The 13,268-nt window shown below is 42.9% G+C and overlaps 1 protein-coding gene across 3 annotated transcripts in view; it reads left to right on the top strand.

The window, feature by feature from the left end:
* LOC137529039 (complement component C6-like) overlaps positions 1 to 13,268 on the top strand; it is a 183,304-nt gene that overhangs the window by 72,437 nt on the left and 97,599 nt on the right. The window contains exons 5-7 of one of the 3 annotated variants that reach the window (XM_068250929.1): positions 1,206 to 1,341; positions 7,064 to 7,211; positions 10,614 to 10,814. In XM_068250929.1, coding sequence (XP_068107030.1) covers positions 1,206 to 1,341; positions 7,064 to 7,211; positions 10,614 to 10,814 — 485 coding nt within the window. Of the gene's footprint in view, positions 1 to 1,205; positions 1,342 to 1,866; positions 1,948 to 7,063; positions 7,212 to 10,613; positions 10,815 to 13,268 lie in introns of those variants that run through there. The other 2 variants (XM_068250944.1, XM_068250936.1) reach the window with 2 other exon arrangements.

Below are 13,268 nucleotides of genomic sequence, written 5' to 3'. Positions count from 1 at the left end.
GCATTGGAAGGGTTAAACACAGAGGTTTTAAGTTCCGTGCAGACGTTCAGATAGTTACATTCTATTTAGTTATATGTATATATTTAGAAATGTTACACACTCTTTGGCTGTCCTCCAACTCCTTCTCAGTGAGAGAGATGAGTCACAATAAACACTTAGATACATCTATGTAAACAAAAAGTATCTAACTTAAGTTCGGATGCGTCTGCAGAAATCTCTAGGGACTTTAAAGCCCTGTGTAACCCTTCCAATGCTGGTCTAGTAAAAAAAAAAAATGCTGGTTGCATATAATATACTGTAAATAATGTTTTAGAGCAAAGTTGAAATGCAGCGTTATATTCCGCTTTTTAATCTGGCCTTCCTGTTTCTGAGGCTCAGCAATGGTTTACATCTTGTGGTGAACTCTGGTGAAGTCTTCTCTTGATTGTTGACTTTGACACACATACACCTACCTCCCAGTCACTGCATTAGCTATTGATTGGTGCTATGCTAATAATGATAATCACCTCTATACTGTATGTGTTTGAAAAGTGTCAATTAATAACATACAGACCCTTAGACATGTACAGGGCCGGAATTACATCACAGGAGCCTATAGGCACAGATGTCCTGACACCCTAGACTCCGCCCTCTATGGACCTACAAGCCACAACCGAACCGCACATGTGCTGGCTGGCCCAGCTGTCACTACTTCCCTTGCTTGTCATAGGTAGCTGCAGGTGCCTCTCAGTATTAGGTAGCCAGAGCTATCCTCAGTATAAAGTAGCTAGAGGTGCCCTCAAGTATTAGGTAGCTAGAGGTGCCCCCGACTGAAAAGAGTCCTGCTCAGTGGAATGCCTGGACCAGGGTAAGTAACCTCTCATTTACACTCCCCACGGGACTCTGCATAGGTAAGGCAGGAGGGATGCACTCGACGGGAAGTAGAGTGAGCCACCTTTCCATTATCAGGCGCCTTTAGGCACATGCCCATAGTGCCTTATGGTAAATCTGGCCCTTGACATGTAGCTAGACTAGAGACGGCAAGTTGTGCTATGAGTTGTCAACAGTTGTAGCATACTTATTTTTAAAGGCTTTATACAGCTTTATGATTATTTGTGTAGTGGGTAGACACGATGTACTTGACTTGAAACTGAAAAATACTGACTGACTGAAAAATATAAAACCATTAAAACAAAATTCTAATGCCCCTCATTTCTGTAAAACAGGTCGCTGTATTGACAAAACACTGAAATGCAATGGAGACAATGATTGCGGAGACAATTCAGATGAAAGAGGTTGCAAAAATGTTCCCCCGAAGAGGACCTATAAGCCAATACCGGGGGCTCAGATTATGGGCAATGGGTAAGCAGAATCCCGCTGTAATGAATAATGTTACATAGATGATCCTAGATAGAACATTTCTAGAATGAAACATGCACAGTGCAAACGTGGTGACCGCACCGCGGTCCCTGGACCAGAGGGGCCCACTAGAAACCCTCCTTCATCTATCTTATTAGCTTTTCATTGGTGTTATGCTGGTAATGAACAGGTCTATATGTGCATAGGTCGCAAAAATGATAACATTTAAAATACATGTTAACATATACAAATAAGAAGTACATTTCTTCCGGAGTTAAATGAGCCATACATTACTTTTCTCCTATGTTGCTGTCACTTACAGTAGGTAGTAGAAATCTGATATTACCAACAGATTTTGGACTAGCTCATCTTCTCATAGGGGGGCCTCAGGGTTTTCCTTATTTTTAAATGCACTTAGTGAATGGCCGTTGCTCTGTCCAACTGCCAAAAAAGTGTGCAGCGAGCAGGGAGGATGTCCAGCATCTTTGTATAAATCTTTTTCAAGAAATGTTTTTATAAAGAATTAAGGCCATGCTGAGAATCCCCCATGAAGAGAAGAGATGGACTAACCCAAAGCCTGTTGGTAATGTCAGATTTCTTCTACCTACTGTAAGTGACAGCAACATAGGAGAAAAGTCATTTATGGCTCATTTTACTCTGGAAGAAATGTACTTCTTATTTGTATGTGTTTTAAATTTTAAGAATTTCGTGACAGTTCCTCTTTAACAAACTGTTTCCTTACTTTAAATTCACCTCTCTGACACTGCAGCTGTCCATAATCGGTTTTGGTCCTCCATATCAATAGAGTGTTTGAGGCCCCATGTAAAACTCGCACCAGGGCCCCAAGCTCCTTAGTTACGCCACTGGAACTGGACATGCAGACTAGCATGTAATACAAAATAGCTCCATCTTTGACCTGGGGTACTGGTGGCTTTTGACATCAGTGTTTTGGTTGAATCTACTAATTTTCAATTGGGGAGTAGGGATGATCAATAATATGCAAATCCTTCTGAGTTTATGCAAATGTATGTACATTTTTATGCAAATATATGCTGCTTGAAAATGGACCAGTCAATATATACCTGGGTGGGACTTGATTGGTCCATTTTCAAGCTGCATATATTTGCATAAAAATGTACATACATTTGCATAAACGTGGAAGGATTTGCATATCATTGATCATCCCTATTGAGGAGAAGGAAGAGAAGGAGCAGGCAGGCACCCAGGCTGCGACATAAACAATGTAGGCTGCACATGGAGGAGAAAAGTTTTAGCCATTTATTTAGGAAGGGTTCTTTACATTAAGAGTGATTAAAATGTGGAATGTATAGCCACAGGAAGTAGTTATGGCAAATTCTGGGTTTAGATGCTTTCCTTGGGCTCGATTCACAAAGCGGTGCTAACCCAGTTAGAGACTTTAGGCATGATAACTATTGCACCACTCTGGTGAAAAGCCAGTTTAGGTGTGATAAGTTTAGGCATGATAAGTTTAGGTGTGATAAGTTTAGGCATGCTAAGTTTAGATAAGTTTAGATCGCTTGCAAAGTCCCGCACGCAAAGCAGCGCCATTAAACTTTATACGAAGTGCACCAGTCTTTGCTAGCGTAAAACTTTTGATCAGCTGTGCACTGCGGTGCTGACGCAGTTGGCGCTTAAACTTATCACACCTAAACTTATCACACCTAAACTTATCATGCCTAAACTTATCACACCTAAACTTATCACACCTAAACTTATCATGCCTAAACTGGCTTTTCACCAGCATGGTGCAATGGTTATCATGCCTAAAGTCTTTTAGGCATGCTAACTGGGTTAGCACCGCTTTGTGAATCGAGCCCCTTGTGTTGAAAGACATCCATGGCTACAATTACTAGGTAATGCCTAATGATGTTGATCCAGGGAATTTATCTGATTGCCATCTGGAGTCGGGAAGGAATTTTTTTTCCCTTTTGGGGCTAATTGGACCATGCCTTGTAAGGGTTTTTCCCCTTCCTCTGGATCAACAGGGATATGTGAGGGAGCAGGCTGGAGTTGTACTTTATTCTCTGGTTGAAGTCAATGGGCGTATGTCCTTTTTTCAACCTAAATGAGTATGTAACTATGTAACAAGTTGGCTATTAGTGTAAATTTTAATCCGCTGAATGTGCTCAAAGCGTAGTTCCAAAAATGAAATGGGTAAGGTCTCTTTCACATTAGTCAACGCATGCAGAAGCCGTTCTCCTGCACGCGTTGAATGGCCTGCGGCGTGTTGTCGGGATGCTGCAGTGCTATGCAATCAGAGGCGGTAGCTATTAATTCACCCGACGGGAAAACACCAGCTCCTGGAGGTTCAACACTCCTGGGTGCGTTGAACCGCAATGCACCGAAACGCAGTGTCGGGTGTGAAAGGTAAAATGAAAATCTATGGACTTTCATTTTACCTTGGTAAACGCAAAGTTTTGACTTTGCATTAAAACGCAGGAAACGGGCTCTAATGTGAAAGAGCCCTTAAAGAGAACCCGAGGTGGGTTTGACGAATATTATCTGCATACAGAGGCTGGATCTGCCTATACAGCCCAGCCTCTGTTGCTATCCCAAACCCCCCTAAGGTTCCCCTGCACTCTGCAATCCCTCATAAATCACAGCCACGCTGCTGACAAACAGCTTGTCAGAGCTGGCTGTGTTTATCTCTATAGTGTCAGTCTGCTGCTCTCCCCGCCTCCTGCAGAACTCCGGTCCCCGCCTGCATCCCTTCCCTCCCTGTTGATTGGAGGGAAGAGATGGGGGCAGGGACCGGAGCTATGCAGGAGGCGGGGGAGCAGCTGAGACTGACACTAAAGATGTAAACACAGCCTCACAACACTGCTGTGATTTATGATGGATTGCAGAGTGCAGGGGGACCTTAGTGGGGTTTGGGATAGCAACAGAGGCTGGGCTGTTTAGGCAGATCCAGCCTCTGTATGCAGATAACATTCTTTAAACACACCTCGGGTTCTCTTTAAGCACCATCCAATAAATATAAAAATATGCGTACATACAAAAAAAAGGCGCCTGGAAATTTGGGCGCCTATAATGATTTACATTGTCAGGGCTCTTGTCATAGAAAGAGTCATTATGTGTACATGAAATTATCTTTAAAAATTAAATGATCTTTCAGTTAAACTTCATTTTGTTTATTTATTGTATTTATAAAGCGGCAAAAAATTACGCAGCACTGGACATTAGTTAAAGAGAATCTGTATTGTTAAAATCGCACAAAAGTAAACATACCAGTGCATTAGGGGACATCTCCTATTACCCTCTGTCACAATTTCGCCGCTCCCCGCCGCATTAAAAGTAGTCAAAAACAGTTTTAAAAAGTTTGTTTATAAACAAACAAATTGGCCACCAAAACAGGAAGTAGGTTGATGTACAGTATGTCCACACATAGAAAACACATCCATACACAAGCAGGCTGTATACAGCCTTCCTTTTGAATCTCAAGAGATCATTTGTGTGTTTCTTTCCCCCTCGAGTTCTCATGCACTGAAGTTTCAGGCTGCTCGTTTCTTCCTGCAAACAGCTTTGCCCTTGTCTGTAATCCTCAGTATGTGAAAGCCCAGCCAGCTCAGAGGACGATTAATCCAGCTTGTAAAAGATAAGAGAGAAGAGAGAAGCTGCTCTAATCTAAATAATACACAGGCAGTGTGCATAGAGGGGCCTGGAAGGGGGAGTTCATAGCAGAACCACAACACTGAAGAACTTGGCAGCCTTCCAGACACAGGCCGACAAGTCTGACAGGGGAAAGATACATTGATTTATTACAGAGACTGTGATAGCAGAAAGTGTTGCAGTAAGGTAGAACACATTAGAATAGCTTTTGGAACTTGTAGGATGATAAAAAACAGGATGCAATTTTTGTTACGGAGTCTCTTTAAGGTTACAGACAATATTTAGGGGTGACATACAGCAATATGACAATACAGGAATACATGCAAAGCAGATCACGCAGCACAGTATGAGTACAAGGTAATGCTTAGTCAGTCACTGGATGGGAACATGGAAATTAGGCAAGTCGAGTTCACTCAGATCCATAGGATGGGTGTACAGTAATGGAGGTGTGTGAACAGGTAGGAGACATAAGGAGGAAGACCCTGCCCGAAGGCTTACAATCTAGAGGGAGAGGTAGGGACACGAAAGGTAGGGACCAGAGTTCAGCTGCGGGCTTAGAGCCCTAGTGGGGGGGGGGGGGGTAGGCCAGAGTGAAAATGTGAGTTTTGATGGCCTTTTTGAAGATGTTGAAGGAGGGGGAACCCTAATGGGTGGAGGCAGGGGAGTTCCATAGTGTTGGAGCAGCTCTTGAGAAGTCCTTGAGGTGTGCATGAGATTTGGTGATGTGGGGGCAGTCAGGCAAAGTTAATTGGAGGAGCGGAGTTAGTGGCTAGGTGTGTACCTCTGAGAAAGATTGGAAATGTAGGTTGGGCAGGTTTTGTGGACAGATTTGTAGGCCAGACACAGTGGGCCTGATTCACAAAGCGGTGCTAACAGTTAGCACCCTGGTGAAAAGCCCTTTATCACGCCTAAACTCAGTTTAGGCATGATAAGTTTAGGTGTGATAAGTTTAGGTGTGATAAGTTTAGGCATGATAAGTTTAGGTGTGATAAGTTTAGGCATGATAAGTTTAAGCACCAACTGCGTTAGCACCGCAGTGCACAGCTGATCAAAAGTTTTGCGCTAGCAAAGTCTGGTGCACTTCGCATAGAGTTTAATGGCGCTGCTTTGCGTGCGGGACTTTGCACGCTATCTACACTTATCTAAACTTAGCATGCCTAAACTTATCACACCTAAACTTATCACACCTAGGGCTCGATTCACAAAGCGGTGCTAACCCAGTTAGCATGCCTAAAAGACTTTAGGCATGATAACCATTGCACCATGCTGGTGAAAAGCCAGTTTAGGCATGATAAGTTTAGGTGTGATAAGTTTAGGTGTGATAAGTTTAGGCATGATAAGTTCAGATAAGTTTAGATCGCTTGCAAAGTCCCGCACGCAAAGCAGCGCCATTAAACTTTATACGAAGTGCATCAGACTTTGCTAGCGTAAAACTTTTGATCAGCTGTGCACTGCAGTGCTAACGCAGTTGGCGCTTAAACTTATCATGCCTAAACTTATCACACCTAAACTTATCATGCCTAAACTTATCACACCTAAACTTATCACACCTAAACTTATCATGCCTAAACTGAGTTTAGGCATGATAAAGGGCTTTTCACCAGGGTGCTAACTGTTAGCACCGCTTTGTGAATCAGGCCCCTAAACTTATCACGCCTAAACTGGCTTTTCACCAGTGTGGTGCAAAGGTTATCATGCCTAAAGTCTTTTAGGCGTGATAACTGAGTTATCACCGCTTTGTGAATCAGGCCCAGTATCTTGAATCTGATTCTGTACTGGATAGGAAGCCAGCGGAGGATTCACAGAGGGGAGCCGCCGGGGTGGAGCAATGGGAGGAGTGGATAATTCTGGTTGCATCATTCATGACGGACTCCAGTGGGGCAATTTGGGTCATAGGGAAACCAGGCAGAAGGGCATTGCAGTAGTCAAGGTGGGAAATTGTGATGGCATGGATGAGGAGTTTGGTGGTGACAGTGGTCAGGAAAGGGCGAATCTTACAGATGTTATGGAGGTGGAAGTTGCACTTTATATAATTTGTTTATGTACAAAAGTACTTAGCATGTATTTTGCAATATTCCCTTCTGCCATACCACAGATTTAACTATCTCTCTGGGGAGAGCAGAGGTGAAATTTTCGAAAACTTGTTTTTTGGTGGAACACATAAGATATATATTTCAAATGGAACAGGACAAAATCGGGAAACCTACCGTCTTCCAGCCAATGTGGAGGATTTCAAAATTGAGGTAAGGCAGGAGCAAGTTCTTAGGAAGTGTAAAATATTTACAAGGTCATTGCCCCGCCCAGAGTGATGTTTCAGATACAGTATTTGTGGTTGGGTGAGTCACCTATTAGCCTTCTATTTGTTTCAGGGCCAGTTCAGTCTGCAGAAGTGCCAGATTTACATTTTGGGAGCCTGAAGGCACAGAAGCTCTGGCGCCCTAAACACCGCCCTCTTCTGAAAGCGCAAGCCATTAAATGTTGATGGGAACATGGGTTCTCCTTTGGGCAAACTGTTACACAAATGCTGACTGCCCCATTCATTGGCTGGTCCAGCCATCACTTCTCCCCTTCCCATGCCTGGCATGCCTACGTTCAGCAATGTTACACTGATTTTACCACACCTGAAGCGTAGAGATTTGGATGGGCAGGTTGGATAGTCAGTCACATACAACCTGTCCATCCACTACTCTATGTTCTGGTAACGGTGATGTCAGCAGAGCTCCGAGAAGGTGGGAGTCGGTCAGCAAACCAATGGCAGCAGCATGGGAGCTGATCAGGGTGATGGCAAGAAGACCCCTCAACCTGAAAGATTTGGAGCTCATTGCTAAAGATGATTTGGCAAAAATACCTGTGGAGACATGCAAAAAGCTGGTCTGCAATTATAGGAAGCTTTGATTGCTGTAATAGCCACTAAAGGCTTTTCTATTGATTATTGAGAAGGGTATGAATAATTTTGGACTGGACACTTTTTGCTCAAATGTAAATAAAAGCTGAGAAATGTTTTTTTTTCCAAATTAGTGCCTCTTGTACATCATCTTATTATCTTTCGGGAGACACCTATGTCATTTCCCCGTAAAAAATTGACTTGCTGGTTGAATAAAAGTAACTTTAAGGCCTCTTTCACAGTAGGACGTTGCGCTCTGATGCGACTTTAAAGTCGCAACACAAATTACAATGCAATGCCCCCAAAAAGTCGCAATGCAACTTAACGCCCCCTTATTGTCGCATACAGTAGAGAATACAGGCAATGAAAAGTAGGCTTACAAGTAATTACTGAGCATGTGCAAACAGTCCAACGCAGCTAATAACGTGTATAACGCACAGCATGCAGCACTTTCTAATAATGCTGCACGTTACACACAAATGCAACGTGTGCACTGTGAATATCGCACAGACTTAGTATTGCTGTGCGACTTTTTGAGGGCATTGCGTTGTAATTTGCGCTGTGACTTTAACGTCGCATCCAAACTCAACGTCCTACTGTGAAAGAGGCCTAAGTCAAAAACATTTTCATCGGTATCTTCCATTGAGTCCTCTATCTGTGGAATATGCCCTTTAAGTTATTGTCCTTCTACTGGGACTTGGGACAGTCTAGGAATCTAAATGCTTCTAAATTGGCATTTTGTGGTGGTCAATGGAGAAAATACATTACAGTCTGGATGACATTTGCAAATGTTTTTGCAAATCTAGCATATTGACTTTTATTGAATCACAAACACAAAGCACTGAAATGCAGCATGCAGAACTTTCAAAGCACACTGCCTAAGAAAGCACACAAAACAGACATGCTTGTGGAGGAATAAAAGTAATAGAGTTTTAAAAATATATATATATCAGCCTTCAGTAATAAAAAAAGAAAAAAGAAAAAAAAAAAAGAAACATCACAGCAAAAAATTGCTTGGTCACTAGGGGGTTATAAACCTGTGGTCCTCAAGTGGATCCGATCAGCTGTGTCTGTCACGGTGCCCTGATCGCCATGGGGGAGGGGTGCGCAGCATTGTTTAACATGCTTATGTTAAACAATGTTGCTGCATGGGGGAGCGCAGTGGAACGCTCACCAGCAGCCGCTGAGAGGTCATCAATTACTCACTACGGCTCGATCCAAGCGCTGCATCTACTTACTTCTTCCTGTCTTGTGTTCCAGCCCACAGTAACTGCGCCCACTAGGGGGCTGGTACTGTGAGATGGAACGCAACGAACAGGAAGAAGTAAGTAGATGCAGCACTTGGATCGAGCCGTAGTGAGTAATTGATGACCTCCCAGCGGCTGCTGGTACGTGTGCCGATGCGTCCCCATTCCGCCTGGCTACCTATACTGAGGCACTTATCACTGGCTGTCTATACTGAGGCATCTATCACTGGATATCTATACAGGAGGCACCTATCCCTGGCTATCTATACTGAGGCATCTACCTATTCCTGGCTATCTATATTGAGGCACCTATCCCTTGCTATCTGTATTGAGGCACCTATCCCTGGCTATCTATACTGAGGCACCTATCTCTGGCTATCTATACTGAGACACCAATCCCTGGCTATCTATACTGAGGCACCTATCCCTGCCTATCTATACTGAGACACCAATCCCTGGCTATCTATACAGGAGGCACCTATCCCTGGCTATCTATACTGAGGCATCTAGCTATTCCTGGCTATCTATATTGAGGCACCTATACCTGGCTATCTGTACTGAGGCACCTATCCCTGGCTATCTATCTTGAGGCATCTAATCCTGGCTATCTATAATGACTCTGAGGCATCTAATCCTGGCTACCTATACTGAGGCATCTAATCCTGGCTATCTATACTGAGGCACCTATTCCTGCCTATCTATACTGAGGCACCTATCCCTGGCTATCTATACTGAGACACCTACTCCTGACTATCTTTACTGAGACACCTATCCCTGGCTATCTATACTGGGGCACCTATTCCTGGCTATCTATACTGAGGCATCTAATTCTAGCTATCTATACTAAGGCACCTATTCCTGGCTATCTATACTGAGGCACCTTCTCCTTGCTATCTATACTGAGGCACCTATTCCTGACTACCTACCTATACTGAGGCACCTATTCCTCACTACCTATACTGGGGCACCTATTCCTGGTTATCTATACTGGGGGCACCTATTCCTGGCTACCTATACTGAGGCACATATTTCTTGCTATCTATACTGTGAGCATCTATTCCTGGCTACCTATACTGAGGCACCAATGCCTGGCTACCTATACTGAGGCACCTATTCCTGACTACCTATACTGGGAGCACCTATTCTTGAGTTACCTATACTGGAGCATTTATACCTTGCTACCAAAACTGGAGGCGTCTATACTTGCTTATTTAATGTAGGGTGGGGGGCCTGTATCCAAATTCTGCATCGCCACTGTGGGGAAGGTTACAGTCGTGCAGGCTCTGACAGTGGTTGCGAGTTATTGCAGCCCACCTTTGTGAATATTATACCTACTACCTTTTGCCAATTCCCTTGATCCAACGATACTGCACTATTGGGCTCCTGGTCTCTCTCATCTCACAAATACTTGGAGGTTACAGGTAACCATCAAGGATCGACATGTCTGCATTTTAGGAGACCATCTAGGGAAGAAACACCATAATAAAAACAGCAAATGTCTTTTCTTTCTGCAGGAGAAAAATGTGGAAGACGACATGGAATCTGAATTCTACAACAGCATGAACGATTTTAATAAGGATGTCGACACAGGACACAACATAAATATAAATGGCGGTATTAGTATAGGAATTCCAGTGCTGTTACACAGGAAACAAAACACAAAAAGAACTTCATGGTCAACCTTTAAACAAGCCTTAAAATCATCTTACAAAAAAGTATATATACATCTTTGATTAATGACTAATATGTACATATTGATTTACAGTGTACCCGGCCGAGGCGATATGTGACACGATGAGCTAAACATGTGTATGTACAGTGCAAAATACATTAATAACCAGGCTGTTTTACACTCTGTCAGCTGGAACTTTGATCAGAGCCTGCCGTTGAGTGGTTGCTGTGGCTTGGGGCCGGCCTTGGTCAGGCTCTAAGTATTTAAACCCTCGTTTCACATTCAGTCCTTGCCCGTGATAGCAATCAGTACGCTGGTATTGCTGGCCACTTTGTCACTCTGTGATAAACTGTTATTGTATTTCAATGCGACTTTGATTAATCAATTATTGTATTTTAATGTGACTACCTGACTGACTTTAAATTTGACCTTAGCTTAACTGACCACTCTCTTGCCTAGTCCTTTGTACCTCAGCCATCTGATCTCCCGTGTATGACCTTAGCCTGTTAGTAACCTAGCCTTTGACTCCTCCTTTGTACTTCAGCCATCTGATCTCCCGTCTATGACCCTAGCCTGTTATCGACCTAGCCTTTGTCTCCTCCTTTGTACCTCGGCTATCTGATCTCACGTGTATGACCTTAGCTTATGTTTTTGACTACGATCTATCTAGACCTCTGTGAATACATCTAGAACCAAGCGTGATACACAGATAATACACTTCTTGGCAATTATAGGTACAAGGTCTCTACGGACAGATTCTTTCTCAAAACATCTTGATAAAACATCTGCTTTGATGTTTTTAGAACCAGGTTTATAAGTGATATAGAAATTAATCCTGGAGAAAAATAGAGCCCATCGAGCTTGTCGAGAATTTAACCGCTTGGCATTTTCAATGCACTCAAGATTTTTATGATCAGTGTAAATTGTCAGGATTTTCTGTTCCTTCCAACCAATGTCTCCATTCTTCCAGAGCCAATATAACAGCTAACAATTCCCTATTCCCAATATCATAGTTTCTCTCCGCAGGAGAGAATTTCCGAGAAAAGTAAGCACAGGGATGTAACCGCTCTGGAATACCAGAAAGCTGGGACAAGACTGCTCTGACTCCAACTTCAGAAGAATCTACCTTGACAATGAAAGGTCTTGAAATGTCGGGATGAACCAAAACCGGGGTGGAGCAGAATGCCTGCTTTAAATCGTCAAAAGCCATAACAGCCTTAGAACTCCAATTAGATGGATCTGCTCATTTCTTAGTCAGATCTGTCAGAGGAGCTACTTTAGCAGAGAAATTACCAATGAAGTTTTTGTAAAAGTTAGCAAACCCTAGAAAACTCTGCAGGGTTTTAAGGCTGTTAGGCTGAGGCCATTCAACTACTGCTTTAACCTTTTCTTGGTCCATTGTCAGACCAGTGTCAGATATCACATAACCCAAAAATGTGACCTGTCTGACCTCAAAGATGCATTTTTCAATCTTAGCATACAGTCTATTTTCTCTTAACTTAGTTAACACTTTAACTCGATCTCAGTGTTCAAGCAAAGAGGAAGAAAAGATCAATATATCATCAAGTTATATAACCATAAATTCCCAGGAACTCACGAAAACATCATTCAGAAAGTGTTGAAAAACTGCAGGTGCATTACATAACCCAAAGGGCATGAGCAAGTACTCATAGTGACCATCCTTAGTATTAAACGCAGTCTTCCACTCACCATTCTCTCTGATACGAATAAGGTTATAAGCCCCTCTAAAGTCTAGTTTAGAAAATATTTTAGCCCCCACAACTTGTGAAAATAGATCATCAATCAATGGCAGCGGATAACGATTCTTTATAGTAACCTTATTCAACACTCTGTAATCAATACACGGCCTAAGACCACCATCTTTTTTCTCTACAAAAACTGCACCAGCTGGTAAGGAAGAGGTTCTGATGAACTCCTTTTGCAAATTCTCTTGAATATACTCCCTCATAGCCTTCTCCTCTGGCTGTGTGAGATTGTAAAGATGACCACGAGAGGGCATAGTACCAGGGAGAAGATCAATAGCGCAGTCGTAAGGCCTATGAGGGGGCAATTCATCCGCTGCTTTAGGAGAAAACACGTCTCCAAATACCTGATAAGCATGAGGTAATTTCTGTTCAATGAGTTTCGTATAACTTAACACAATCTTTTGCAAACACTCCTCTTTGCACTGAGCAGACCAATTAGTCAACTGACCAGTCTGCCAGTCGAACGCTGTGTTATGCCTTCTTAATCATGGTAACCCAAGAACAATAGGGACATTTCAAGCAATACAATTTCATGGTTCAACATGCAATGCCCCAACTTGTAGGGTAACTTCATTGGTTAACATTAACCCTTGACCTTGCAGTACAATAGAATCATTAACAGCAGTAACGTGTATCAATTCAGACACTGCAGTTGTCTGAATGGATAATTTCTCAGCAATATATACATTCATAAAGTTGCCCACAACACCACAATCAACTAGGGCTTGACA

This window comes from Hyperolius riggenbachi, chromosome 1 (assembly GCF_040937935.1).
Source record: "Hyperolius riggenbachi isolate aHypRig1 chromosome 1, aHypRig1.pri, whole genome shotgun sequence".
Lineage (NCBI taxonomy): Eukaryota > Metazoa > Chordata > Amphibia > Anura > Hyperoliidae > Hyperolius > Hyperolius riggenbachi.
The sequence above is the reverse complement of the archived record's forward strand: the minus strand, read 5'-3'. Positions and strand labels throughout refer to the sequence as shown.